Source organism: Anomalospiza imberbis, chromosome 1, assembly GCF_031753505.1.
Source record: "Anomalospiza imberbis isolate Cuckoo-Finch-1a 21T00152 chromosome 1, ASM3175350v1, whole genome shotgun sequence".
Lineage (NCBI taxonomy): Eukaryota > Metazoa > Chordata > Aves > Passeriformes > Viduidae > Anomalospiza > Anomalospiza imberbis.
The window spans coordinates 131,600,594-131,627,353 of NC_089681.1; the positions used below are offsets into that span (position 1 = coordinate 131,600,594).

The following is a 26,760-nucleotide window of genomic DNA, read 5'->3' on the forward strand; positions in this document are numbered from 1 at the left end:
ACAAAATGTTGGTCAGACTTATACTTGAGGGACTAAGAAATAACTCATCTTCCCAAAATTATCACCATCTTGCACTGAACATAAGCATAACAGAACATGACTTTCCTCCCCTTGTCAATATTAATAATCTATCACAGTTCAGAAAAGGGGCCATTTACTTTCCAAGATTTATCATAATCAGATAGTTCTAAGCAGTCTCTCCAATGGGTAAGAGATCCTACTTTGGATTTGCCCTCTTCCCACTTCAGAAACTTGTTTCAATCTCCTCTATCATTTTTCCTGCCCAAGGTGCCACTTGCCTGCAGCTGCACATCTCACTCTGCTTCCCTGCTTATACCCTAAGGTTCTAGGGGGTCTAAGAACCTATTGTCTAGGTTAGGCCCTTGATCCTGTTGCTTACCAGTTTGGTTTTTTTTCCCATCTCTACTTAGTACTCATTCTGGATTTATCATAATTACCACTGATTTTTAACTTGGCTACTGATCTTGCCTTGCCCTATAGTTTGATGCAACTTTGTATTGTTTCCCTACTCAAACCATGTACCCTGCTACTGCTTCCCTAGCTTTGGTTTCATACAGTCCTCAGCTTCTGCATTTAACTCACTTTATTCCAATTTCACTTCTAACATAGCTCCAGATGTCTGCCCCAGTGACATAAACTCTAGGTTATCATCCTTGACATGGCAAATGGATTACAGCATAATATTCTAAACTTTATGTAAAATTAATATCAAAGGGAACAGCACTATCAGTAGTTACACCAATATTTATATGTGCAGTATCTATATCTGTCAGATACATCAGTGATAGCTTTGGTTTTATTACATATCCATCTTGGCAATATATAAACAAAAATATACAGACATAGTGTTTTTATTGTTTATCTTTTGACATGGGTTCCAGTTAGCTCTTCTTTAGGGAAGAGTTACAGATTTGCATGTAAATGTTGTCTAAAGATGTCAGGACTCTGAGTCATCTATTTTCTCTGTTGGAAATAATGTACTAATATATTTATCAATTTTTAAAATACAGCCAATAAATACAACATGTGGTTGGAATACAAATTGGCATTTTCATATAAAATACACAGTACTGTGTCTTCAATACAACAGAACCAAACATAGATGACATTTTTATATTTTCCCATATCAGGTTTATAATAGATTTTTATTGGTAAATTTAATTTTTTTTACTGGTACATGATCAAAATATGTGAATCAGGACTATTAAGACTTATTTACTTCTCAGCTATGATGGATCTTGCTTCTTGCCATCCTTTGAGAGAAGCTTAATTTGTCATGAGCTCATCTTCACAGGAGATGCGGCATCTCAGAGATTCCCACCTAACGCAGATCACTGAGGTCATCTTTTTTCCACTACCTTTACCCAGTCTTTGAAACCATGCTGGAATAAATGAAGTCACAGCTACCACTGGCACAGACGTTACATCCACGTCAGGAGTCAAATAGTAAAGACGCCAAGCTAATAAGTCATTGAAATATTTAAATGAGCTCCAGCAATGGAATGTTTGACACACACCACCACCTTATCTCTTGTATAGGCCCAGGACAATCAGAGTGCAAATGAGAAGGGCAATTAAGTACTCACTAATTGTGCATGCTGTGAGTGTATGAACATGAGCAATCCTTCTAGGAACAGGGAGAATACTGATTCTAGAAGTATTTGTAGAGCTGGATCTAAAACTAATGCATGAAGCCTTCTATTCTCTTGTCCTGGGAGGAGCTACACAAGAATCTGGGGAAGGGCGGGGAACACCTCTGGGGCAGCTGACCAAATTGGCCAAAGGGATATTCCACACCAGAGAACATCATGCCCAGTGCAGAAACTGGGAGGAGTTGGCCAAAATCAAAAGGGACTGATTGCTGCTCAGGGATGGGCTCAGCCTTGGTCACTGTGTAGTGAGAAATCATAGTGTGCAACACCTGTTGGGGTTTATTCTTCTCTTTTTTTATTACTATTATTTTATTTTAATATCAGTAGTATTATTATATGTACCTTGTTTCAATTACTGAATTGTTCTTAACTCAAGCTTTTTCCTTTCTTGATTCTCTTCTCCATTCTATGGGGTGTAGGGGAAGAAGTAAACAGCTGTGTGCTTCTGAATTGCTGTCTGGGGTTAAACCACTACATCCACAAACTACCAAAGAATACTAGAGACAAAATCAAAGAGAAGTAAAGGAGGTAAATAGCATTTATTATGGCCTGTTTTTCTTAGCAAGGCAGGGTAAACTCACACTATCCAAGTTCTTTAAATCTTTACTGACCTCTGCGGATCATACAAACAGCTGAGGTGTTTGACTGAGCTCTGCTGAATCGGATCTACAAATGTTTCAAGCAACTGGTCTGTGCTCTTCTATATCATCTTTATTCTCCCAAGAAGTACAGAATACAAACCATTTGAAATTACACCTGAAATCAACTGTGTCCAGTTCTTTTTGGTACCGTCACAGGATTAGACAATGACTTGGGAATTTTATTTTACTTACAGATAGCCAAAGAAAAGCATTCTCTCTAGGTATCTCTACAGCCTAAGTGCAAAAAAAATGTTACTAAGATTTTCATAAACCCAAATGGTTTTTTCCTAATGAATATGTAAGTTATATAATAGCAATTCTTAAGTTATGAAAAATTGCCAGTAATTATAAACTACTGCACAAAACTGCCATACATGTTTACTTAAATATTAAGTAATTAAATGATTACTCTGATTAAATGATTACAGATTATTAAATGGAGGAATATGCATAATTATTCTTCTTCATATTAACATAAAACAGAGCTTTGCCTCCTTTAGTTTAATATCAGTGGCATTGTGCAGTTATCTGGATATATATGGGGGTCTCATCAGAATTTTTCACTCAACTATCAGGAGATGTGAATGCAAGGTCTGCCTACATCACAGACACGCTGTCCTCTGCCACAAGTAATCACATCATGTACTCCTGTCCAACTGATGAGTGCTCACTGAAACAAGACTTTGGCCTTCATTTCTTCTGTTGGAAGACTATTTCTATCAGAAGGTTATTTATTACCTTGCTCCCTTAATAATTAGAGACCTTCCTTCAAATATACACCTGACCAGCTTATTTATATTTTTTCCTATGTCCACCATTTTTTTATGTCTTAAATGAAGTTTCTTCCTCCTCCTCTCCCTTCCAATGACAGCCATGACCTCTGTTATCAGGCTTGATTTTGCTAAATAAATAAAATATCTTTTAAATTTCCTCTTCCTTTTTCATTCATTTCACTATCCTCTTATATTTTCACACTTCGCCTGTACCGGCCTGAATTCACCTTTCATGAATATAATGACCACAACTGTGAAATATTTCCTTTTCTGTACTGGAAAATTTCCACTCCTTTAGCCAAGCTCTGAGGATTGTGCTTATCTTTCTCTCCCCCTCACTCCAGCACATCACACCGGTGGCTCGCCTGTAACTAATAGACCCAAGCCTTCCTCTTTGTTTGCTAATTCTTACTGTGTGGCATGCTGGTTCTTTTCTATGCTGCTAGCTTTGCACCATCAGCAAACATGGTTTAAGTACTCCTGCTTTTTGTGCTAGCATAAAAAAATCAGATTCTTGGAGGTCCTAGACTGTGCTGCGCAAGCAACACCATTTCAGGACTATCTCCCTTCATATCAGTCCAACGTGATGATGCCTCCATATCAACTGCTGCCAATTCCCAACGTGCTCCCAACGTGCTTCCTGAGAACCAACATATGGATTCTTCACTTGGTTGACCTCTTTTCCACTCCTTATTAGGTGTTTTTACTGATTATCATCTTTACATCATTGGACAGCACCAACCACGCAGCTGGCTTCACTTAACTTAAACAGGCTTAACAACTGTGGAACAAGATCACCAGTTATTTCAAGATACTATTCGTATTCTAGTGCACTATTCTGAGTATCTTGCCAGTCTCCTTGAGTTGTTAAAAATAAATCCTGAAATACTCTTCATTAATATAATCCAGAAGAGGAATCTGTTCCTTCACAACCTGTGTCTGTTGCCCTGGAAGCAGCTGCTGCATAATAGTGGGGTTCAGTACAACAACTCATTCCCAAGAAGCCGGGAGAGATTGTCTCTACACAGAGGGCTGAATAAAGAGTGGATTTTTCCTCAGTGTCGCTGCGGATGAAATGGGGTTTTCAATTACAATGCTCAGCACAGAGCAACCTGCCCAGGGAAACCTATGTTCCAATGCTGCCAAGGGATATATGCTCAGCACTGCATTTGTCAAACCATTTCCTCCACTAAGAGTTTATGTGTCAGTCTTGAAAATGGCTTGCTCTTCTACTACCTTTCCTGATGGAAATGTGAAAAGTGCAACTCGCTTCCTTTCACAAAACATCTTGTTGAGCCTCTTGACTCCAAATTGACTGCCTTGTGGGGAAAATCTGCTTTCTAGAGACTTAAAAATGGTATGACTCTTCTATCCTAATTCTGCCTCACTGGAATATGGAGATCAAACAGGGAAACAACAATCATTAGATAAAGTGTTAAAAAGGGATTGCTGGGTTTAAGGGCACTTTAAAAATGCACTCAGGACCCAGCAATTTCTTTTGTTTTAGCTGGGATTACACTATCAGCTGTTGATGTCTGCATTAGACTCTGCTGTGATAAAATCAAATTCACTGTTCTTTCCGTTACAGACATGCAAAGATTAAGTTCCACATGAAGATGGATCAAGAGAACATGAGTAATTCCAGAAATGTACCAGAAGAGCAGCTTTCTGGACTAACTTTGCTTTAAATGCCAGCAACCAAACCCACCCACTGATACCAAATGCACATCTCAGTTTTATCTCATCTTAATCAAATCAATAATTATCTTATATAAATCCTAAGGAACATTCTAAGGAACTACAATTTTATTCTTCATAGGGGCTTAATTCATTGTTTTCTTTCAAACATTTAAGTCTGTCTGCACTTATCTAAGTACATTGTGACCACTAAATCACACAATACATCATCTCTTTGTCAGTATCCTAGACAGAGAAGATCCTTTGAGAATATGCTTACAACATAAAGGTCATTCTGAAAGTTGACTAAAGGCATGAATAAAAAATAAAACATTTAGTAAAGCCCTTTGAGGAGACAAGGTTTCTATTATCCTTCACTGTTTAAGCAAGTTCTTCAACTGCCTTTCAACACTATTGTGACATCAGATGGCAAGTTTAATGGCAGCTCCTAAGTATATATAGAACCAAAGCCAAAATTCAGCTTACTAAAGTTTCAGAAAGTTAAACAGCAGTGAGAGATTAAGAATCATTATACACTTGGCAAACTGACCTATTTCCAAACGATGCTGTCACCAGATGATATGTGCAGTGGGTGTATTTTAGCCAACAAAAGCCAGCAAAGTGCCAAGAGCTGCTGAATTTCCTGTTAAGAATTAAGAGCCCCTCCACACACCTTTTCCAGCACAATATATGGCCCATCTTTTTGTCAGCACAAGTCTTCCTTGAAAAATTAGGGTTGAAAAAAATCACCGGGCACCATTTCTCATGAAAGGTAAGGAAATTAAAGGAAATGAAAGTAGCTACAAAGTAAGAGCCTGATCTGAGGGTCTCACTGGTTAACATGCTTCTGAAGTAAAGTGCAATTCCAGTTTTATACTTGGTGCATGAGTACCATGTAAAACAGGAGTTTCGAAATGTAAAAGTATGCAAGACAAATGACATTTTATCTTTAGACATAATCATCCCTCATGGGTGTCATCCCTACTTATCAATTAATCACTAGAGCATGAATATCCCAAGACAAGGCTAAAAACGGGATGTAATTTTTCACTAAATGTGCTTGAAACAGCCAGTACATTTCACAAAGGAAAAGAAGAGGTTTGTGATCTACTTGGTAGCTACTTCCCAAGTGCAACCTCACAGACTCTGAATGGAGATCTCTGGCACTGACTGCAGTGATGGCTTGTGCCAGTCATCAGCAGAAACCTCAAGGTTTATTTACATGACTGCAAGTGAGTGCATTTCCAGGAGCTAATGAGTTACTGATTTCTGGCTAAGTTAACAGCAACTGAGCAAACAAAGTTCTAGCCATTGCAAACACAAAATAAAACGTATTAGCATAACCCCCTTAGTGAAAATGTAACTTGGTGAGCCTCTGAAACTTGGCACTTGTGACTGTATGAGCCTACCCTCACTGTCTAAGCTAGTCTAGACAATGTGAAACTTGTAAAAAAAGGGAAGTCAGTGTTTCCAAACAGCTAGCAAAAACAATGGGCATAGAGAAACAAATCTCTGTCTCTGGAGTTCAAAATTCATCTGCCACACAGCTGCATAGTTCTGGTTTATGAGAATCTACATCTTCCAGTACCTGAATAAAAACTTTCTGGTCTGATGGTCAGCTTCTGATCTATGTTCTGTCTCCTCAGTGTTGCAAGTGAGGTTAGCTAAGCAGCAACCTTTCCAATCATTCATTCAATGAAAAGCCTACTGCTTTGCCTCACACTAAAAGTTTATCGGTCTCAATCTATCAAATGCTGGAAGATTTTATTTTGGCAGAATGAGCAATAAACACATGAAAACTCAACAACTTGACCTTCCTTATTTAGATACCCACAGGGAAAAATACTAAGTTCACATATCAACCTTGTGTTTTGCTTAATAGGAGAAAGACACACTACCTGTTCAAAGGCTCTGAAAGAAAAAGGCAGTTAAGAAGCTGTACAGTCATTAGTAGGAAAAGATCAAAATTCCAACATGAAAAAGTTTAATTTCTTCTGAGTATACAGCTTATCTGCTTTTGTGCACAACAATGCTACAAAACCTGTTACCTAGACCATGACACTGCTTTTGAGTTTTAACTCCTAAAACCAAATGAAAACAGAGGAACGTCTTTAGGACATGGCATCCCAGTAATTCTCAATCACATATTTAGAAGAAACTGGAAATAAAAAGGACAATCTTTTTTCAGTAGGAAAATCCATGAACTCTCTTTTTAGCAGGGCAAACAAGGAAAATCAAGACTCAAAAAGTTACTACTGGTTTTCTAAGAAATCATACTGCTACTTTTTATTTATGATTTAAATATAAAATGGTCATATGCTGAAAATCTAAAACTGACACATAATTATCTCCATACATTTGGTTTCCATCACTACAGTTTGAAAATTATGGCACATTAATGAAATAAAACTTGTAAGATCAAAGTAGAAATCATGAATGAGCCATAGAAAGATTATTTGATTTTGATTTTTCTCCCTATGAATGGCCAGAGTCTGATTCTGCTTGCACTGTTAACTAGACAGGTTTCAATTATTTACTGAGGACAAAATCAAAACTGGCCCATTAGCCAATAAGATACTGCTACATCTAGCAAAGAGTAAGACAACAAACCTAATATGGCTAACTTAGAACAAAGAACAACAGCTGAGGTAACTGATGAAATATAGAACCTTCTTGTCAATTTTGATTATACTAGGAAAGTTGCCAGAGCAGTTTAAAATACCCAGAGTTACACTTTTTAAAAAATTTTAGATATATAATAACAGCTTCCCCCTCACCCCCCTCCCTAGAAACCAATTGCGAGTCAAATCCTCAAAACTGCACTTGAGTCCTTAAAATTTTGCTGTCTTCATGATGCCCAGAGTAGTTCCTGAGAGAAGTGCACGAGGGTCCCTAATCTACACTGCTCACAAAGCGAAATATAAAATTGACAATACAAAACAAAATTAAAAAACATTATCAAGAAACTGAGATGCAGGTACAAAATAAACAGTGGGGAGGGATTGTCCAAGGAGACAGGCAGCTGCTTCCCTACACCATGTCTGTAGTACAGAGTACTACTGCAAGAAGGGTGTTGCAGCCTACTTAAATCTATGAATAAATCTGTCTTGAGAACACGAATCACAGCATAAATATCAGCACCCTTCCGAGACGCACAATTCTTGCAACCGCTCTTCCATCTGTGATTCTTTTCATTTAAAATTCTGTAAATGAAGAGCAATAGCCTACAAAAGCCATTGTTGGGTCATTCAGTTACATACAGAAATTTGCATCTCAGTTACTTAATTGGAATCCCACAACTGCTACTTGTGAATACCCTTCTCTGGTAATTTTGATCAGACAGCAACCATACAAAAGACTGTCAGAAATGCTTCTGAATTATTAAAATACAGTTTTTAAATAAAGGCAAAATGCAAAAACTAACTTTCCAATCCAGGTTGTACTACCCACTGCTCCTAGGGAGACAGCATCAAGATTGCTGCTAGACACTGAAAAATAACTCCTCATCTAAAGAATAACAAGGAGATCTTTACTTAAAATAAATATTACTATTTAGTGAATGATTAAAGACATTATTTCCTAAACTAATGGTCAGCATTTATACATGGAATCTTGCATTAAAATGAAGAAGCCCAGCACACACATTTACACTGTTGAAGAAAACACTAGTACTTGTAAGATTGTAGACAAATTAGTCCAGATCAAACCATGTTTGAAGTCTGGATATCTCTTAAAACATAACCTGCATCCAAAAACATTAATAAATATATATTTCAAGCTATAAATCTGTAATGAATATACTTAAGATTAGTACTTCTCAAAAGGCTTGTAATGCTTGTTCTTTTACACCTCTCATGTTATATAACAGCTCTTAGAAATAAACAAAAAACGCAGGACAGTATCAAACAGTCTTTGTGCTTTCCTAACTTGTCTACATGACAGTTACCTTCTTCTTGGCAAAATTTCTTAATATAAATGTACAAGCTTGCATATTTCTCCTGAATACCAAGTTACTGCATGTATTATGAAAGATGCGTGTAGCTGGTAACACTTTGCCCAATACACTACAGGGAAATAAATAAATAACACAACTACAATATAGAATGTAATACTTACTATTTATATGTTTCTGAACGAATGTATTCAAAAACATGAGATACTCCCAACTGGAACTGATCAGCAATAGGGGTAACCCAGGGATTGTTCTCCGCTTTGAAGACTTGTTTTTGACCAGTTAAATCCAAATTACCTGAAAGAGATTAAACAAAACACCAGATGAAAAATATCTGAAACATGAAAAATTTGAAAGAAATACCTTGCAGTGAATGTAAAAACTTTTTATTTGTTTCAGAGAATGCAACCATAAAAACAGCAAATATTTCAGTCTTAGGAAAGACGAATAGAAGGACACAAGCTCCCACCATGATGGATGCAGTTCCATTCTATTTGTTTCAGTGCTGCTACACACTGAAAAGCACGGTTGAACTCTGCCCACTTATTTATTACATTAGTTTCAAGTGTGACTTGATAATGCATCTGTTCACCATCTCCACTGTGATCTGCAGGAATGAAAGGAGAATGATTCTCTGGTAGAAGCCTGCTCTGCTGAAGCTTGGCATTGCAATGCATTCCTCAATCCCTGCTCCAGGGGCTTTTTGCATTCCCAGTGCCCAGCACATTGTCTGTACCAAGATCCTGCTCTGATCTGTGGTTAGAGTGACACACGCTCACAAAAGCAGACAGACAACGCCACTCTTGTAACATGGCAGTTTTACGATTCTTGACAGAAGATGTAAGAGATCTGTCATGGGCTTGCTTGGGGCTGTTTTGTTCATTTTGTAAAGTTTACCACCCGAGCCCAAAAACAGCACATGCTCCATTCAAATTCCTCATGACTATGGATACAAAGGGCTGAATTCTGGGATTGCCCAGCCATTGAAATATTTTCTTGTGTTCTTTAATATAAGAAATCTGTGGCATATTTTAATTTTTTAATTAAGAGAGGGCCTACCACTCCCCCAAAATCAACAATAACTAAACCACAATAAGAAAATAATCTTTAACTACGGGGAACAAACAAAAAAATATTTACAGGGTTTTGAAGACTGACTGAGCCAAGCTGCTGGTGAAATCTGAAATCAACCTGACACCAGAGCTTTCCAAAATGAAAGGGGCTGTGCAAGTGCAGGCAAGGGGAGCTGCTTCAAGCCCTGTGCTCATTGCTCACTTTGGCTACACATTCTGCATGACAGCTAATCCTTGGCGTATTCCTCTCTGTAAAAGGGGTTAACACAATTAAAGACAAGCCATTATATGGTGTGAAAAGATGCCAAGCATCCCATACCAGCCTATCACGGAGTCAGGAGCACCGTTACCTTAACAAACCTTAACAAGCTCATCTGCCAGCTGTCTGTGGCAGGCTGGTCCGAGCCCGCAGCGGCAGGAGCATCGCCCACAGCCGTCAGTCAGGCGGCAGCCGCCCGCCGCCGCACGCTTCAGTGCGCCTCGCCGCTTTATTAAGGGACTCGGCGGCCCTGTTCTAACAAGGATCAGGAAGAAGGATTAAGTACTGTGACAAAGAGGACCTAATAAGCTAGAAAGCAGTGTGTCTAACTCTGTGCTGGCTGAAGGCGCGGGCTGACGCTCTCGCCGTCCAGATCTCACGCGGAGGCTGCTGGGGAAGCCGGCCAGAGCGGCAATTAGCCCTAACCCTCTGACCGGGGCTGCTGGGAAGATTATGTATCACTCAGGGGCGTGCTTTGCAATTGCAAATTGGATTTCCCATTTTATTATCTGCAAAATATCCTGTAAGATGCTCTCTGAAACTACCAACACTGCAAGCACTCTATAGGTGGGACATCAATGTAAAATGATCAATCTGTGTACTGCTAAAAAAAAAAAACAGCTAAATTTGGGGAGGCGAGATTGGCCCCCATCACTGGTCAAGTTCAATACTGCTTATAGGAATAAGTCACATGTGCCCAAAATCTCAGTATCTGGGGTCTCAGTTGAATCATCTTGTCCCAAGCTGTGTCAGAAATTTACCATCCACTGAAGGCTGATGCATGTTTCCATTCCAACAGTACAGTGTGCCCACTTCCATTTCAAATACCACATGGCCCATTTAAATGTAATTAAATGTAATAATTACAACTCTACTACACAGGAATCTTACAGCAAAACCAAGAGTGTTCAAGCAGAATAAACTGTAGGCCCCCATGCCAATGTAATAGCTTTATTTTTCTCTGTCTTCCCTTTTTTCCAAAACACATTGGAAGCAGACAAATATTTCATTTCACCTTGAGAGGGAAGGAGAGGCCCTAATTAATCTAATTACAATGGAAATTGGGCTGCACAAAAATTCACCATCCGCCCCAAAATCCACCCTTCCCTGCCCAGGATGTCCTTCTGGGAGCCTTGCCAACAGCAGCTGGCCTGGCAGCCCACCCCACCGGCCACTTAGAGCTGGGGTGAGAGCCTAGGGATTTTAGGTGAAGAATTTAATCAAGTGTGGTAGTGAGAAAAGGAACAACTTGTCTGTCCTCATAGCAAGCACCAGATTCTCCGCAGGTGAATGGAGAAGGGCTGCCCTACAGAAGACAGGAAGGACAGGGCAACCAGTGCTTTAAAAACCTCGCTGCTGGATACCAAAACGTCCATCTGGAAATGAAGGACAGAAATAGGCAGAAAAATAAACAGGATAAGAAGTTACAGGGAGAGTAACTTCATCAGAACTAAGTAAGAAATGGAGTCTAACCCTCCTGATGCAAGGCAAGCCATTTGAGCACAGAAACGCCACATAATTAAAAATGAGACAGAAGGGAAACGTGTCTCTCCTGCAACACCATACAGTGCTTGGGGGCCATATCCTGGTGTCCTTTCTGTGCCTACAGCTAGAACATCAATGACGTACGTACCTAATTCTACTCTGGCTGCAGGACCTCCAGGAGTCCCAAGCACAAGGCCAAAGTCTCAGTAACATCTCAGGAACAGTATGTGCTGGGGCAGCCAAGCACACAGAAGCAATGCATGGACCCTTCTGCTGCAGTGCAGAAGACAAATCCAGCAGTGTGGAAGGGACGATCAAACTTGCCTGAAGCAATGGCTCTGGCACCAGGCTCCTCACAGCAGTGCCCAGCAACTAGACACCTCACACATGTCCCTATCCCTCAACTCCAAAAGCCTCCTTGCCTAGGTGATTTTTTTATGGCAACACCATGTTAGAAAATGATGTTATTCCACCCCTGCAACACTAGAGCCAGGGAAAAAGCCACGGCAGATGCACCTTCATGCACATTGTCTAACAGCAGCATCAGCAGAACGCTGTCCCCAGGGCTTTTGGAAATTTATATACTGTTCTGCTACAAAGATCACATCAAATCCCTCAGATACTTTTAGTAAGCAAAACACAAGAATTACCTCTGTGGATGACCTGCACAGAATGACCAAAAACCTTCTAAGAGGAGCCATCTGTGTCATCTTAGAAATGCCTGATCTTGGCATTTTTATTTCTGTCTCAGCACTCATTGTCTCTAAAGATGATCTTGAACCCTTAAGTTTGATTGAATCCTTGTGATTTAACTTCTTTGTTTACCCCACCTCAAAACCAAATTGCTCCTAATGCCCAACTACTCAGCTGTGCAGACCTAAAAACTGTCTACTGCCCAAATCTCTTGTTAGCTGCCACCTGGGAGCTATAGTAAATAAATCTACTCCAAAACTCTTGAGAATTCAAGTGCAAAATCAAAGTGTGCATATTTTTCATTTCAGTGTGTTCTAACTTAGGTCATCCATTAATAAAAAATACCATTTATCACTTCCTAAACTCAGAGCATCTACAGCCATGGGTGAGTAGAAGGGCCACCTCATATGACAGTGGGCACACCTCATCCTGAGAGAGATATTTAAAGGATAAGAAGGCACCTACACTTTCCTGTCTCAATGGATCTATCCTGCACTTGAGCTGAAACATTATCATTAATGTTTCTTATTTTCCTGCAGTTCTGTTGAAATAAAAAGTGGCTTGTGAGAACATTCATGTTTTGCTCAAATGCCTCCAACGGTCAGAAAAGATTTTAGAATAGAAAATCAAATGCTGCCTCCCACAGTGGTGTCTGACACAGAGAGTGTCAGAGCCAGTAATAATACTGCCCATCACTTTGGCCAAGGGAGCCTTCAGACCTCCTAGGCTACTTCTGTCCATTAGACTTAGCCTGCAAGCACCCCTGACATATACAGCTACAAGCCCCTCATCCTCTTGCGATGTATGATATACAAAGGGTGTAATATTTATCCAGTGGATGTATACTGGAGATACAGTAAGGTATGACTAGTGTAGATAGACATTACTTCAATACATACAGAAGGAAACAGAATGAACACACACCTGGCTTGTCCTTTTCACTTGAATACCCCCTGGCAACACTTTAAATACTTCCAAAAATTAAAAGGTGAAATTAAGTAATTAAACAACTCTGACATTTGAGAACTGAACATTGGCATTCAGCGTAAGAAACATGATCCTAGCTGTAAAATGCCAGATCAACGCTTCTTTGTAATGGTTTAAATTCATCCCCAGTGGAGCTTCGTTAAAATCAATGGATGTAATTTTTAGCTTGTATACTGTTGAGTTTCATATCTGTGTCCTGATGATACTCTGACTCCCCTCTCAGCCTAGACTCTTCTTCACTGACCTCAAGGAGAGTCCTCAAGCTGTAACACATCCCTTTTAGCAATTCCTCTTAAGACTGCAATTCAAACGTTCCTTCCCTTTACAACACAAAGGTCTTACTCTCTGTCGTACATATAACAGGAGGAACAAAATTAGTTTTAGTAATTTATTTAGATAAAAATACCTTTGAATCTTGTTTTATTAAATACTAAGTAAGGGATCAATCCACTGCACTGAATTTAAACTTAGGCTGTACGTAAAAATATGTCTGACCCGGCTTGCTTTAGATTTGCTTTACACTACAGGGCTTATAATTTTTATTACTTTTGTGGCATTTGCTTTGTCTCAATAGAGAGAGAGATTGTTTAAAGTGTGGGGGTAGAAGAAATATAATGACTGTTATGTCATGAGAAGGATACCAAAGCAATTAATTGTGAATGATGTTTTAACACCTATGTAAAAAACCCGAAAATATATACTCATTTCTACGCCACAAAGTATTATCAAAAGACAATGATTTTTACCCCAGTCTTAAGCACATGTAAGGCTGTGCACCAGTAACTCATACCATTCCTATAAACAGGTAAGATCATTTCTGCTTTGAAGACATAGCACTTTTCAAGAATTAGTAACAGAAGACTTGAACAGTATTTATAAAGGAACAGTAAGACAACAAAGAGCAAAGTCTTCCTGTACCTAAGTGCAGTGTGACTCAATCTCTTCGGAACTGGCAGAAATATTCACGGCAATATTCAGTATGATAAACAAATCTACATCTCCATAGCATATGTCAAAAATACTAATTTTCTTACTGATGAGCTCCTATGCACTAAGAGAGAACAACTAAATTTAGTAAATCTAAAACTAGACTGAAATTCATTGATCCAAAAGATCAATCCCAACAACACTTCTGCTCTTTCACCCCTACATCCTTATACTGAGGAAGGTCTAACAGTATCACTTCAAGTCACCAGCACTTCAAAAAACCCTGAAATAGCATTTGTGGTGGTTCTACAAATATGGGAAAAGGTTCAAGTCTCAGATAACAAGAAATCAGATTCAGTACAGGCAAATAAACGAGATACTCCAAAGCATCCATCACACAGAAGCAGGCTGGAAGTCTTCCCCTGGTTCCTCTCCTAACCACACAGATGGAATGCCTGCAATCTCCCTTGTGAGTGTTAGACAGGAAGCCCCAGGGTAAGAGAAGGCTGAGGGAGGAATCTGAAAGTCAAACAATTACTTTCAGGGAATTAAAATAGGTTTTACAACATCACATGTTATTCTTACAACTTCTTAGATGTACATGATGATTTCCAATAATGAGTTTGGAGATGAGACCCCAACTTCAGCATTGACCTGAATACGTGCAACAGTAAACCTGTGTCAGTTCAATAACTGAAGAGCTTACAAACACATTTCAAACAGAAAAACATCTGGTCTGAAAAACATCAGGAGATGGAGATTCTGCTATAGTTGTGTCTTGTTCTAATGGTTCATCACTGCCAAAATACATTCTTTACTTCCAAGCTGAACTAAGGTGACTTATTTCTAAAACACTGCTGTGGTCCCTCTGCCCATCTACGAGGGGAAGACCACCTATGCTTTCTTCTCATGGAGTGAGTGAGGATCAGCAGCAAAGTGTTCTCTCACTCTTTGCTTTGATAGGTTAAATAGTCTGATTATATTGTGATCCCATAGTAGCTACTCCATTTGCTTCAACTCTTAGTAAGAGGAACATAGCTGAAATAAATCAAGTAAGAGCAGACCAACTAAATCTTGAATTCTTTACCCTAGATGTAAATGTGAAACGCTACAAGGCAAACTGGTATTGCCTCAGCTACAGCTATTACAATTGTATGCGAACAGAAATTTACCCTCCAGCATGTTTCATAGGACAGAGTTTAAAACAAAGTGAATGTAGTCCTGAGGTGTTTCTACAAAATTCCAGCATCAAAGCAAAGGTCAGCCAGAATCTTTATACCAAAGTGTAATGGAAAGTCTTGACACTTCAGAATGAGTCAGAAGTGAAGATGAAGCCTGGGAAAGAGAAGAGAATGGATGAAATGCTGAACTACCACCTTAAACCACACTTCAGGTTTTAGATACAGATAGACTGTAGCCCTAACCTGGCTGGGCAAACTCATGTTTCCACATTCATGTGACAGGAGGAGAGGTTAACTCTCCGGGAACAAGGAGAGAGCCGTGGAAACTTCTACCATCACAATACACAATAAACCAGACCTTACCAGGAGAACTAGTAGAAAGAGTAAATAATAATAACATTCACATATGAAGGCCATAGATCAGGAAGTTATTCAATGCAGCACACAAGGTACTCCTCACCTAACAACACTGCTAATGGCACATGACAAATCAGGCTGTTTCAACAACTGAACTCCACCACACACAGCTCTCAGGTACCAGGGCAACCAGCCCAGCTGGTGCCATTTTCTTGGTAGTTAAGAGGAAAGGCAGAGGGACAAGCACTTTAAGAAAAATCCAAGAAATTACTTCAAAGTGTACTTTAAAAAATACATTCTAAAATTATTTATTTATTACTTGCAACTTGATTAAATTAATTCCTCCCACATTCCTCAGTTAAGAGGTTAAGAGTAAGATCATTTTCTAGAAGACCTACAAGTACTGTGAAGTTTCACTGATTTCTTTCTTTGAAAGGTGACATGTTGTGCTGGAAATGCCATTTCCTTCACTGCTCTGTGTAACAAATGTCCAGTGCTGACTGGGATCCCAAGGGGCAGACCAACAGTCACCACTAAGTGTTCCCAGTGAAGAAACCCAAGAAACACACTATGCAGCAGATGGCTTTTGGAACAAAGGAAATTAACGTGATGTCAAAGTAGTTTAACATCAAAGACACTTTAATGGCACAGGAAGTATTACAGGCTTAGAGGATCAGCATCCCAATTTATTTTGAAATATAATGCACATTTTTTCCAGCATCAGAAATCCCCTGAGATTCTCAATTACATGGGAATTCAACAGAGCATTCCCTCTTTGAAGGGTCCCTATCAGACCAAAATCTAGTTAATTTTAAAAAATGACTTCAAAAAGACTCACTGTATTGCTTTTGCCCTGCACCTTTGAAACTTCCATTCAAACACAGGTTGCCAAGTACTCAGAAGAGCGAAACAACCTTTAAATACTATGAAACACATAAAATGAACCAAATATAACAACAAATATAACATTTGCTCAGATTGGCTGTAATTACAGTACTCTTACCTACTACAGTTCTGACACAACAGATGAAGTATCTGCTGACAGAAACATCATTATTATGTTGATGGTACTTATAATCAGAGTACAGTCAACATGAGGAGAACCCCCACACACTGTAGTCATCTGAGAAGTGACTGTAGAACTTACATATTTTAAAAACTAATGCAAGATCAAATCTGAATCTTCGAAAGTTTGGCAAGAATTACAGTCGTGTCCATCAAGTACTTTGCATTCAGCCTGGTTTCTAACTACATAAAAAGTGGTGGGGTGTAGGGTGTAGTGATTTTTGGCTTTTTTGTTCTTTTTTTTTTGACTTAAACCTTAAATGAGAAACAAAATTAGAGTATGCACAGATTACCAGAGAAGCTTTTCTATATAAATAATCTCTCCATAACCTATCTTGTTACTTACATGTTTTTTATTGTTTCTTGACTGATAACTGCTACATCAGCAGTCCCAGAAAACAAGTTATTTTGTTTATCCACCTTTACCTTAGTTCCAAAATTAGAAACATGTATTTTTATTTTTTTTTTAATTGTAAGGTATCAATTAGTTGTTCCAGAGCTCAGAACTGTTGTCCAAAGAGCCCCAGGGTTCAGGCTTCCAACAAGCACCATTTAATGACCTGTACTGCAGGTGTGAGCAGTGCTGTGTTGTGACACAAGCAGGGTACAGTGACAGTTTATACTAAAATAAGAAAAGTTTGGCGTTTATGTCAACTAGTGGAAAGTTTCCAACATTTGGAAAAGAAATATCTTTTGTAAAGTAAGTGATTCCTATGTTTGCACATGCCTGTTATAATTACCTGAGTAAACGGCTATTTCGATTAATATTTACTTGAACAAACAACTGCAGCTACTACTTTGCGTAATATAATATTAATACACAAATTCTAGAGTCATTTCAAAAGCCTAAATTTTAAAAGGTCTTCCTGTGATGGAAATATTGAGGCCTCTGGCACAATTCCTTGAACTTTGTATTTAAAGCCGATCCTTTATCCACAGAAGGTCATTTAGCTGTTCAAAACTAAAAATTTATGAAAGAATTACTTGGTTATTCTGATACACAAATTAAATTTACAAAATGTTTCATGCTTCTTCAAAAGAAACACGACTACTTAGGCAATTAAGATTTTTTTTTTTTTTTAACAAGGCTTGAATTTTCTACTTTTCCAGTATGGACTAACTTCATAATTTTGATAGTGTTTCTCGTTACCTGAGGAAATTACTTGATAAACTAGAACAGTTTTGAACAGCAACTTATGAGCTGTTGATGCCAAATTCAATTTTGCAAAAGGAGGATGGTAATTGGGAATGTATTCTTAGAAATCACTGTCCTTCCATATGCATAAACATGACCAAACCACGTGCGTGCACACGTGTTAGCAGCAGGGTAGTGCACACAGGCAGCAATGGAATCTGGGCTTTAAAAATCATCTTGGCGAGTACTCTGCACCATATACTACTCTTACATTCCTGATTCTCCTGAGAACATCTTTTATGTGGCACATATGGGTTCACCCAGATAAACAAACAATGAACTCAAAGCACCATCACTGACGTGACTAATTGCATCTACCATTTTATATGGTTCTTGTTTCTAGTCTACTTTCTTTCCAAACCGTTCTTATTGTTAAATGGTCAGAACACACAAAGCGACAGATTTAGCACCTCCTTGGCAATTTATATAACTGACTGCAACTCTGCTGTTGCAGTGAATCATGATTTATTTGTCTCACAATGCAGCACATAACCTTTTAAATGCTGAGGAAAAAAATGCCAGCGCCTCTTTAAAGTTTATATATGACTGCCCACCACCATTTCTCATGAATGGGGTTTTGAGAGACAAATGATAAAAACAAGCTGCAAATTCCACCCACCTACTGCCGGCCATTTCCTGTGTTCATCACTCTCATGTACTGTATTTACAGAAAAGCACCTCACCCAGGGACCAATGCAGTCTTTCAGTCCTCCTGGGCAGGAATATTTCTCTTAAATTAGCAGTAGAAATTCTCTGCTAAACACAACAGAGGATAATAGCGATCTCCCCTAGCCCTGTACTGGTGCCACCTCAATCACATCGGGTGACATTACACGCTGACTGTAGGAGGTTATTTATTGGTATCTCCACTCCAAAGTTGTGACCCCAAGGCCTGTCTGTGGCCTTTTTCATACCTTATTCTTCATTCCTTCCTCTGCACTTACTTACATTACCTTTAAAAAACAGTTTAATGTAACACATACATCCTTCTCATCATGCAATTGTGCCCATCTCCATGGTAAATGAACATCCAGTGACTCACTGCTGTCCACCAGAGCCTGAACTAAGCTAGTCAAAAGCCTTCAGCACCTTTAATTATGAAAGTGATAATGAGAGAGAAAAGATTGTTTACTTTGAATGGAACAGGAGCAGCTCCAATTAATGCAAATAGGACCAGCTCACTGAAAAGCTATTTATCCAAAATCCACACCAAGAAGTATTTGGATAGTTCTGAATACATTATAATTCAATTTTAAAAATTTAGGAGGAAGAACTCGGACAGCAAAGTTCATTCTCCCTCAGATGGTATTAGCATGGCATTAGCAGTCCACGCAGGAGGTTGTAACCCTCTCATGCCACCTTTCACTGGCAGACTTTAAAACTGTCTCCAAAGGGGTGCTTCTCTAAACTGCCCTGGTTTACAGAAGGGAAACCAGGACTGCAGAGATTGATTCCTGCCTATGGTCTGTTCCCTGATCTCAAACAAGCCTTCCAAACCCTAGTCTGCTGTTCCAGTCCCTACACGTGTGCCCAGGTGTTTAATAAACAAGCAGAACATTGTTTTCCCCAGTAAATATGCCTGCAATTTGCACAAATTACAAATCTAGACTTCAGTGTAATGTTCTCTGGAAATACAGACCAAAATCTATCTTAAAAATTTGAGATGGTTCTAGCATTATCCATGGCATAGATTACAACAGAAATTATGGCAACTGATCACAAATGAGGATCTTGAGTAAGACTGTAAAATGAAACACTGATTAATTAATACATGAAAAGAAGAGTAGAGTTTACAAAATACCTTTTGAGTAATGAAGAACAGAGGTAACAAGGACTTAGCTGTGTCAGTGAACCCCACCTTTCTCAACTGGTGCAAAATTACAAGTACTTTTTTTACCAGACAGTGATATTGTTCTAAAATGCAAAGAAATGCTTAGAGGAAAGATTTCCCTTGGCCATCCTGAACTTTGCAGGTCAATACAAAATAAATATTGAGAATTTTATTTCAAACATTTCCATTTGGGATGGATTTTGATAGTAAAACCATTTAATGGGGATTTGTCGCTATGCTTGTAAGGCAGCAGCATGTTTAGAATATTTAATTAGCCACAGAAGGTGGTTAGACTCAGTGCACTATTCATCTTCCATGTTCTGGAAAAACCTCAAAAGCTATAATTTAGGAAGTATAAAAAAGTACATTTACAGACACTACATGCTTCTGAAATGTTATTGCTATTGTGAGAACTGATAAACAAATATGACTTTGACCAAAACCTAAAGAAAGTACACCTGTGTCGAGACATAAACATCTGAAATTGAAGAAAAAAGACCAACTTTCATCCACTAGTAGTATGGGAAAAAGTCAAAAAACCTGATAGTGGGCAAAAAAAATCAGAGTCAAACAAATACCTTCCCAAATTCACAGAAGAAAAGTACACTGCTCTATAAAACAAAGAGCATTCATTTCATACTGTCACATTAAAGTACACGGGGTCAAAGCAAGTTATGAAAACAAGTAGTTTTACTTCATCGTGCTAATTTCTGTCCCCATCCTACTGAGTTTTGGTAAGTATTATGCAGAAGGTACCAGTAGAAACAAAGAAGCTTCCCCATGTAACAGTCCACAGTAACAAGAAACAGGCCCTGTGTTTCAAAGCAGGCATTTCAAAGTATTTTTTAAAATTTTAAGATTAGAAACCAATTTCTGGCTTGGGGCAAACAGGAACCATGCCCCTCACATAAAATGGAGTACTGCAATGCAAATTCAGCAAAATCAATACTTAAGTTTCAAAGAAGAACTTCATAGGTTGAAAGAAGCCACTTATAACTCTACTCAAATGCGCAGTATCAGAAATTCAAATTACATCAACCAGCTCCATTCCTTTAAGGTAAAGAGCTGTCAGCTCCCTAAGAAAGGCTATCAAATGAAAAACAAAAAAATCCTCCCATTTAGCTATATTTTACTCTAGTTGATCAAACTTCCACTTTGTATAGGCACAGTCACTAAGATGCCACTTATGCGACTGTCATTTTTGTTTAATACAATTTTGGCTAATCTAAATAGTGTTCTCAAAACCCAATGAGAGACAAGATTGGGTTTGCTGACCCAGGATTTATGATACATTATATAAAGTAAGGTGCTATATACAAACTGGCAAACAGATGTACTAATACACAAGAAAAAAGCAACATGCAGTAAAATAATAAAACACATGTCATCTCCTGGCTACTCCTGCATATCCAGGAGGAGTGAAAAAGTGAGTTTTTAGCAGGGGAAAGTAAATATTAGCATATATGATGACTAAAGCATAATCATTTCAGAGGAAATACAGTTCATCATCATCATTATTAGTCAAATAAATAAATCATCATCCATAATCTTACCCAGTTCTGGGGGCAGCACAGTAAGACGATTTCCCTGGATATGCAGTTCCTTAAGCTGGGTGAGCTCACCAATTTCTTTAGGCAGTGATACCAGGTCATTGTCTCTAAGACTCAGCTAAGAGCAAATATAAATTCAGTCAGAATGATTTTTGGTTACCATAAAGCAGCCCAAAAGACAGCTCCACTCCCTCTGCCCCCAAATTTCTCCTGAATGCTCAATTCGTCCAATTTATTTACAAGTGTCTTCTGGTAAACAAGAAGCAGTTCCAGGTGTAGTGGTCTATTCCTGCAAACCTACCCTACTACTCCTCAAATTGACTGGATTCCATTCCTACAAGTGTTGCAAAAGTGAATTGATTTTCCAAGAATTTAGATAAATTACTTACTATCTGCAACTTTGTGAGCTTCCCAATATCTGGCGGCAGCATTTCAAAATCGTTGTCACTTAGATAGAGTGCACGAAGGGTGGCTGCAAATTAAATAGCAATATATAAACAGGGTGGCATATAACCCAACCATTTGAGGTCTAATCAATAAAAAGGAGTCAGGTTTGATTAATAACCCTGACTTGGTGAAAAGCCTTTGACATACCCAGGGCTCACAATAATAACAAGCAGGTCAAACTTAGATTTACTGGCTTATTATATTGTTGGTGAGTTCAGGAAAACATCTATATTCAAAAGGACTAGCACAATTAACAATTTCTGCAACAGTAGACTCAGGCAGATTCTGGCAAATAGCCTGAATGCTCAGATACTAGAATACAGTCATTACTCTTTATTACCCCTGATTCTTATTTATTACATCAATTTGCATCCTAAACAGACATTAAAAAATTTTCTGAGTTTTTTCAACAAATATACAACTATGTTAAGTTCTATAGAAACCACACTGGGAAAGAGATCTGAAACAAAATACAGAAGACTCCAATGGTATAATTTGTAATTTCCATGCAAACTCTCAATGACATTAATCAAAAAAAGATGACCCAGCACAGTTATGCAGCTTGCTGTAACTGAACAAGCATATATGACAGTTGGAAAAAGGAATTAAAAAATGGAGACTCACAAAGAACTGTCAGGTGTAGCAGGAGAGAAGGTGGTCAGATCAGCAAAACCTCTCCTTCCCACCAGAGGAGATCCCATTTGTCTTACGTAGTTCACTCCTCCTCATTTCACTAAATGTGACCATTTTTAATAATGCTGACTTAAAAGATTTCCCTGTGCCAGGTTACAATCACAACATCCCTCAGAGAGCAGCACTCCTCCTCTCCCCTTGCCTGTCACTTTGATGCCGAATGCACTGATCCTGAAGCCACTTCAGCATAGTACACGGAAAAGCAGAATCACTGAAATCCAGAAAGTGACAGAATTCAAGTTGCTTAGGCAACCATAATGCAGCCCTTTTGCACATATGCATTACAATACCTTTCTGTCAACTCTCTGGGTATATATTTTTAACATATGCAAAGGTCAGCTTAGCTCTGCCATTCCCCTGCCAAGCTTTGTAACCTTAGCATATGTTTTAATGTACTGGACACCTCGACACCCACATGCTGTTAAAACTATTTTGGTAATGAACTATCAAGAATACATTTGCTTTCAGACTCAACAAACAACAGTTGTGTTGCAAAATGGTTTACTTTCCCCTGAGGCTTGCAACTCTCCATGACGTTTTAACAGAGTATGGGACCCAAGGAAGTATTACTCAGAAGAAAACATAATATACCATTACTAAGTGAGTCTTCTCGTGTCCAAAGGTGTCAGATGACAGTATATCAGTGATAAATATTGCCATGCTATGCAAAAATATTCAAGATATATTAAAAGAAAAACATAAATATTGGGAAAAAAATCTGTATTTGTATTTTGGTCTGCATCAAATAAATTTCAACTGCTAAGAGCAAAGCACCATATCCTGAAGATTTGTAGAGTTTTTAGAAAAGTTTCTTACTCAGATAGAAGAAGTTTCCTGGTAGGGAATTTTCATTTAAGTTGTTGTAAGTCAAGTCAAGAACTTCTAGCGCTGGTAAAGAGCCAAATCCCCTTGGCAAGGTGTTTAACCTGTTCATGCTGTAAGTAAAGGGAAAAAAAGAATATGACATCAGAATTCACTTCACCTAACAGGAATAATACAGGTCACGAGGATTTTGTTTTTTTCCTTAAAAAATTTAATATATGCCAATATTTCCTCTTGTTTTGAAAAGGGTTTCGTGCTCCAAGATACTGAGCAAGTCTTTTGCAATGCAGACCTTTTTATAACCTCTCATTCCCATAAATATACTCAAAATTTACGCACTCTCAAGGGATCCTGTCTGTTACATCAATCAGCAGCCACACCCGAAACATAAAGCACAAGGGAGAAAGTGGTCACAATGCCATGCTCAGCTGTAACAGCATTCCATGGAGAAAGCTGGTCCTTGGTAGACGACTTCTAGCTAAACTACAAATTACCCTTTTGCACACCATGCTGACCATTTTTCATTCTGCCATGTAGTTCTTCACCATGATACCAAATACAAAGGGGAATGCCTCAAATGCACAGTATTTATGTTCATTGATAACTGCTGCTCAAACCTTTTCTTAAGAACAGCAAATCTTTGTCACTACAGAACTGTTGATGCACATGGATCATTAAGTAAATAAAATGTCAGTCCTGTGACTGATAAAGCTTAATCTAAATATAGCTCAATCAGCCAGTCTTAAGAGGGTTTAGGACAGCAGTTCCTACTGGCAACAGCCAGAACAACATGAGGACATATAACAGAAGGAAGAGATTTCTCCAATAACCTGGAGCAGACAAGGTAGAGAAAATGGTAATTTCTTTGACTGCAAGAGTTTGAAGAGGGCGATCCAGATAATCACCAGAGCTGCTGCAACAATGAAGGCAGGCACATGGCTGGAGATATCTTCACAGAATCTTACCGCTTGTGTATGAACTTACTGTTTGCATATATTTGTTTATGTCTGTTTATCACATGAACAGAAAAAAAAAATACCTACCAGCTTCTTATTCATACTGTCCCTATTGCATGTACAGCAAATATATACCTGGTGTGTATGGATCTTACTTCAGTTGTCACCCAGGCTTGAAAGCAGAACAGAGAAGAGAGGCATCTTCAGAAAGAGCCTGTACAGGTAGCTACTGTCAAGAACAGGACTTTTCTCTAATGTGAAGACTGGAAACAAACATGACCTTTCAGATGTTGTCCCTAAACACACTCTGAATTTGATTCTCTTCTGATGCAAAAGTGATAAACAGTCACTGAAGTCAAGAGGAGATGTTATGTCAATGTATGAATACCTGACACTTAAAACTATAAAAGCTCTAGTCAAAGTATTGACAAAGTTGGGCAACCACATAACCATGTGAGCAGAGTAAGGAGAAGCACATATACTATTTCATTCACAAACTCAGAAAATAACCTCACCTTTCCTTACCCCTTTTGCATAACCCAGCCCCAACAAAACAAGAACCTGTAGAGATCAGCTCTCTGTAGCTAAATCTGGACTAAATCATTCTTTCTCCTCATCCCCAGTAAGAAGTCCCATCATAGGCATACAACTCATATTGCTGCTGTAGTATTAGCAATTAAAACACTCCACTATTGCTACTGCAGAATTGTCACTGTTTTAAAAGCTGGTCTTTCTATAAAACAGGACTAAAGACAGCAGCTCCTTTTCCACTAGCAAAAAGGGTTTTTTACCAAGCTGCCCTAATGGCCTTGCCTTTTGCAAGCAAGGAACAGAGAGGGCAAGAATGTTCTCCCTACTGACAAGAGGCAGAATGGTATCTATTCTTTGGCAGGGACAGAGAACCAGCTCAAAGTTGCTGCCCAGCGCTATTCATCCCTGCAGAAGTTCCAACACTGAGCTTGTGCCTCACCTACCTTCCAAACGTTACATTTTAAGCTTTCTGTGCAGCAGTACACCTTTTCTCTTTCCACACCACTTGACCTTTCCATGCCAAAACCCTCCCAAAAATAACCTCTGCTCTTATTCAAGCCCCTCTCCCCTAAGGGGCTCTTCTGAAGCCCTCTCACACACGCACTGCAGATGACAAGAGGGTTTCGAGGCTGTCTGTCTCCTGAAAAACCTACCAGAGCAAAAGGTTTCCTCATCACTGATTCCAAGGATGTCCAAAGCAAAACCCATTTTGCAAAGCTAAGACCGAGTGGTAAATCTTGTGCCTGAAGACCATGTGCCTTACCCTCTGTGTAAAGAGGGGATTAAGATGGAAAAGCATTTAATCTCTAAGATTTTAGGCCACATGATACACGAAGGTGGAAAATGTAGGTCCAGACCTGAATGTGTGTTGTTCCAAACACCAAGTGGTCTTTTGCATGACATTTTTTTCATTAATGCAGACTAGCATTTGACCTATATTAACAATAGTCACTGCTTTAATCCATAGGAAGTGCCCAGCTTCTTCCTTCATATACTGTAACACCTCTATATGCCATTCCAAAAATATGACTCTAACCCCCAAAATACAAAGAATCAGGATTCTTAATTAATATTTGCTCTGAAAAGTGATTCAGAGGTTGAAAGAGATATTAAGGAAAGCTAGAGATCAACTGTGACAAAAAAAAAAAGACCAGGAAAGACAGATCATCATTAAAATGTCTACTGGCATTCCAACAGTTCAAGATACAATTCAATTATCAGCACTCCATAAAAGTATCTATAGCAGAATAAGCTCTCTTAGCCAAAATCATCTGGTATTTTGAAGAGTAAAAAATGGTCAGCTTAAGGTGTTCAGAAGTTGAATTTATAAAATACAAACATTCTTTCTGTGAGAAGCCTGTAATGCTAAAACTTAGGCCTACCACTGCTTTTCTACATAGTTACACTTTAATATACCCATTTAATTTTAAGGTCTTATGCTTCACATTTGTTTTCTTAATAATTCAAGAAAGCCCTCTGCAACTGTAGTTATTAAAAAGTATCACCAGCTCTACTGGAATACAGAATCTGAACACTTAATACGAACATCCCTGGCACAAATTCAGTCAATACCAGCTCTCTGAACTAAATGCACACCACACCTAATACCTGATCTTTTACAGGTTTAATATAAACTGAAATGCCTATAAACCCAAATTTGAAAATTTGGAATTAAAATCCTAAATTAACATGGTTTTTTTTTTAAATCAGAACAGGAAACAGAGCTTGATTCTTATGCAGTAACCACAGAATCAAGAGGCAGTTGCTACAGAAGTCATTAATTGTTCAGTTTGACTGCAGTATTTGATGAATATGAGTTGCTGCTGTCCTTAAATGGTTATGAGTACACCAGAGTAAGTGCTTGGTCATTTACGTTTCTGTTTATCCAGAACATTAACTGAACACTCTGAAGCCGTAATTCTCAGGTTATCCTCAAAACCGCTTGCAATAACAAACTTTACTATCAAAAAATGAGAAGTTACACGTTCAGTT

The 26,760-nt window shown here is 38.6% G+C and overlaps 1 protein-coding gene across 1 annotated transcript in view; it reads right to left on the minus strand.

The window, feature by feature from the left end:
* RSU1 (Ras suppressor protein 1) overlaps positions 1–26,760 on the minus strand; it is a 102,673-nt gene that overhangs the window by 54,039 nt on the left and 21,874 nt on the right. Inside the window, exons 5-8 of the mRNA XM_068212136.1 lie at positions 23,276–23,394; positions 21,709–21,791; positions 21,323–21,437; positions 8,881–9,013 (exon numbers count right to left, since the gene is read on the minus strand). Coding sequence (XP_068068237.1) covers positions 8,881–9,013; positions 21,323–21,437; positions 21,709–21,791; positions 23,276–23,394 — 450 coding nt within the window. The remainder of the gene's footprint in view (positions 1–8,880; positions 9,014–21,322; positions 21,438–21,708; positions 21,792–23,275; positions 23,395–26,760) is intronic.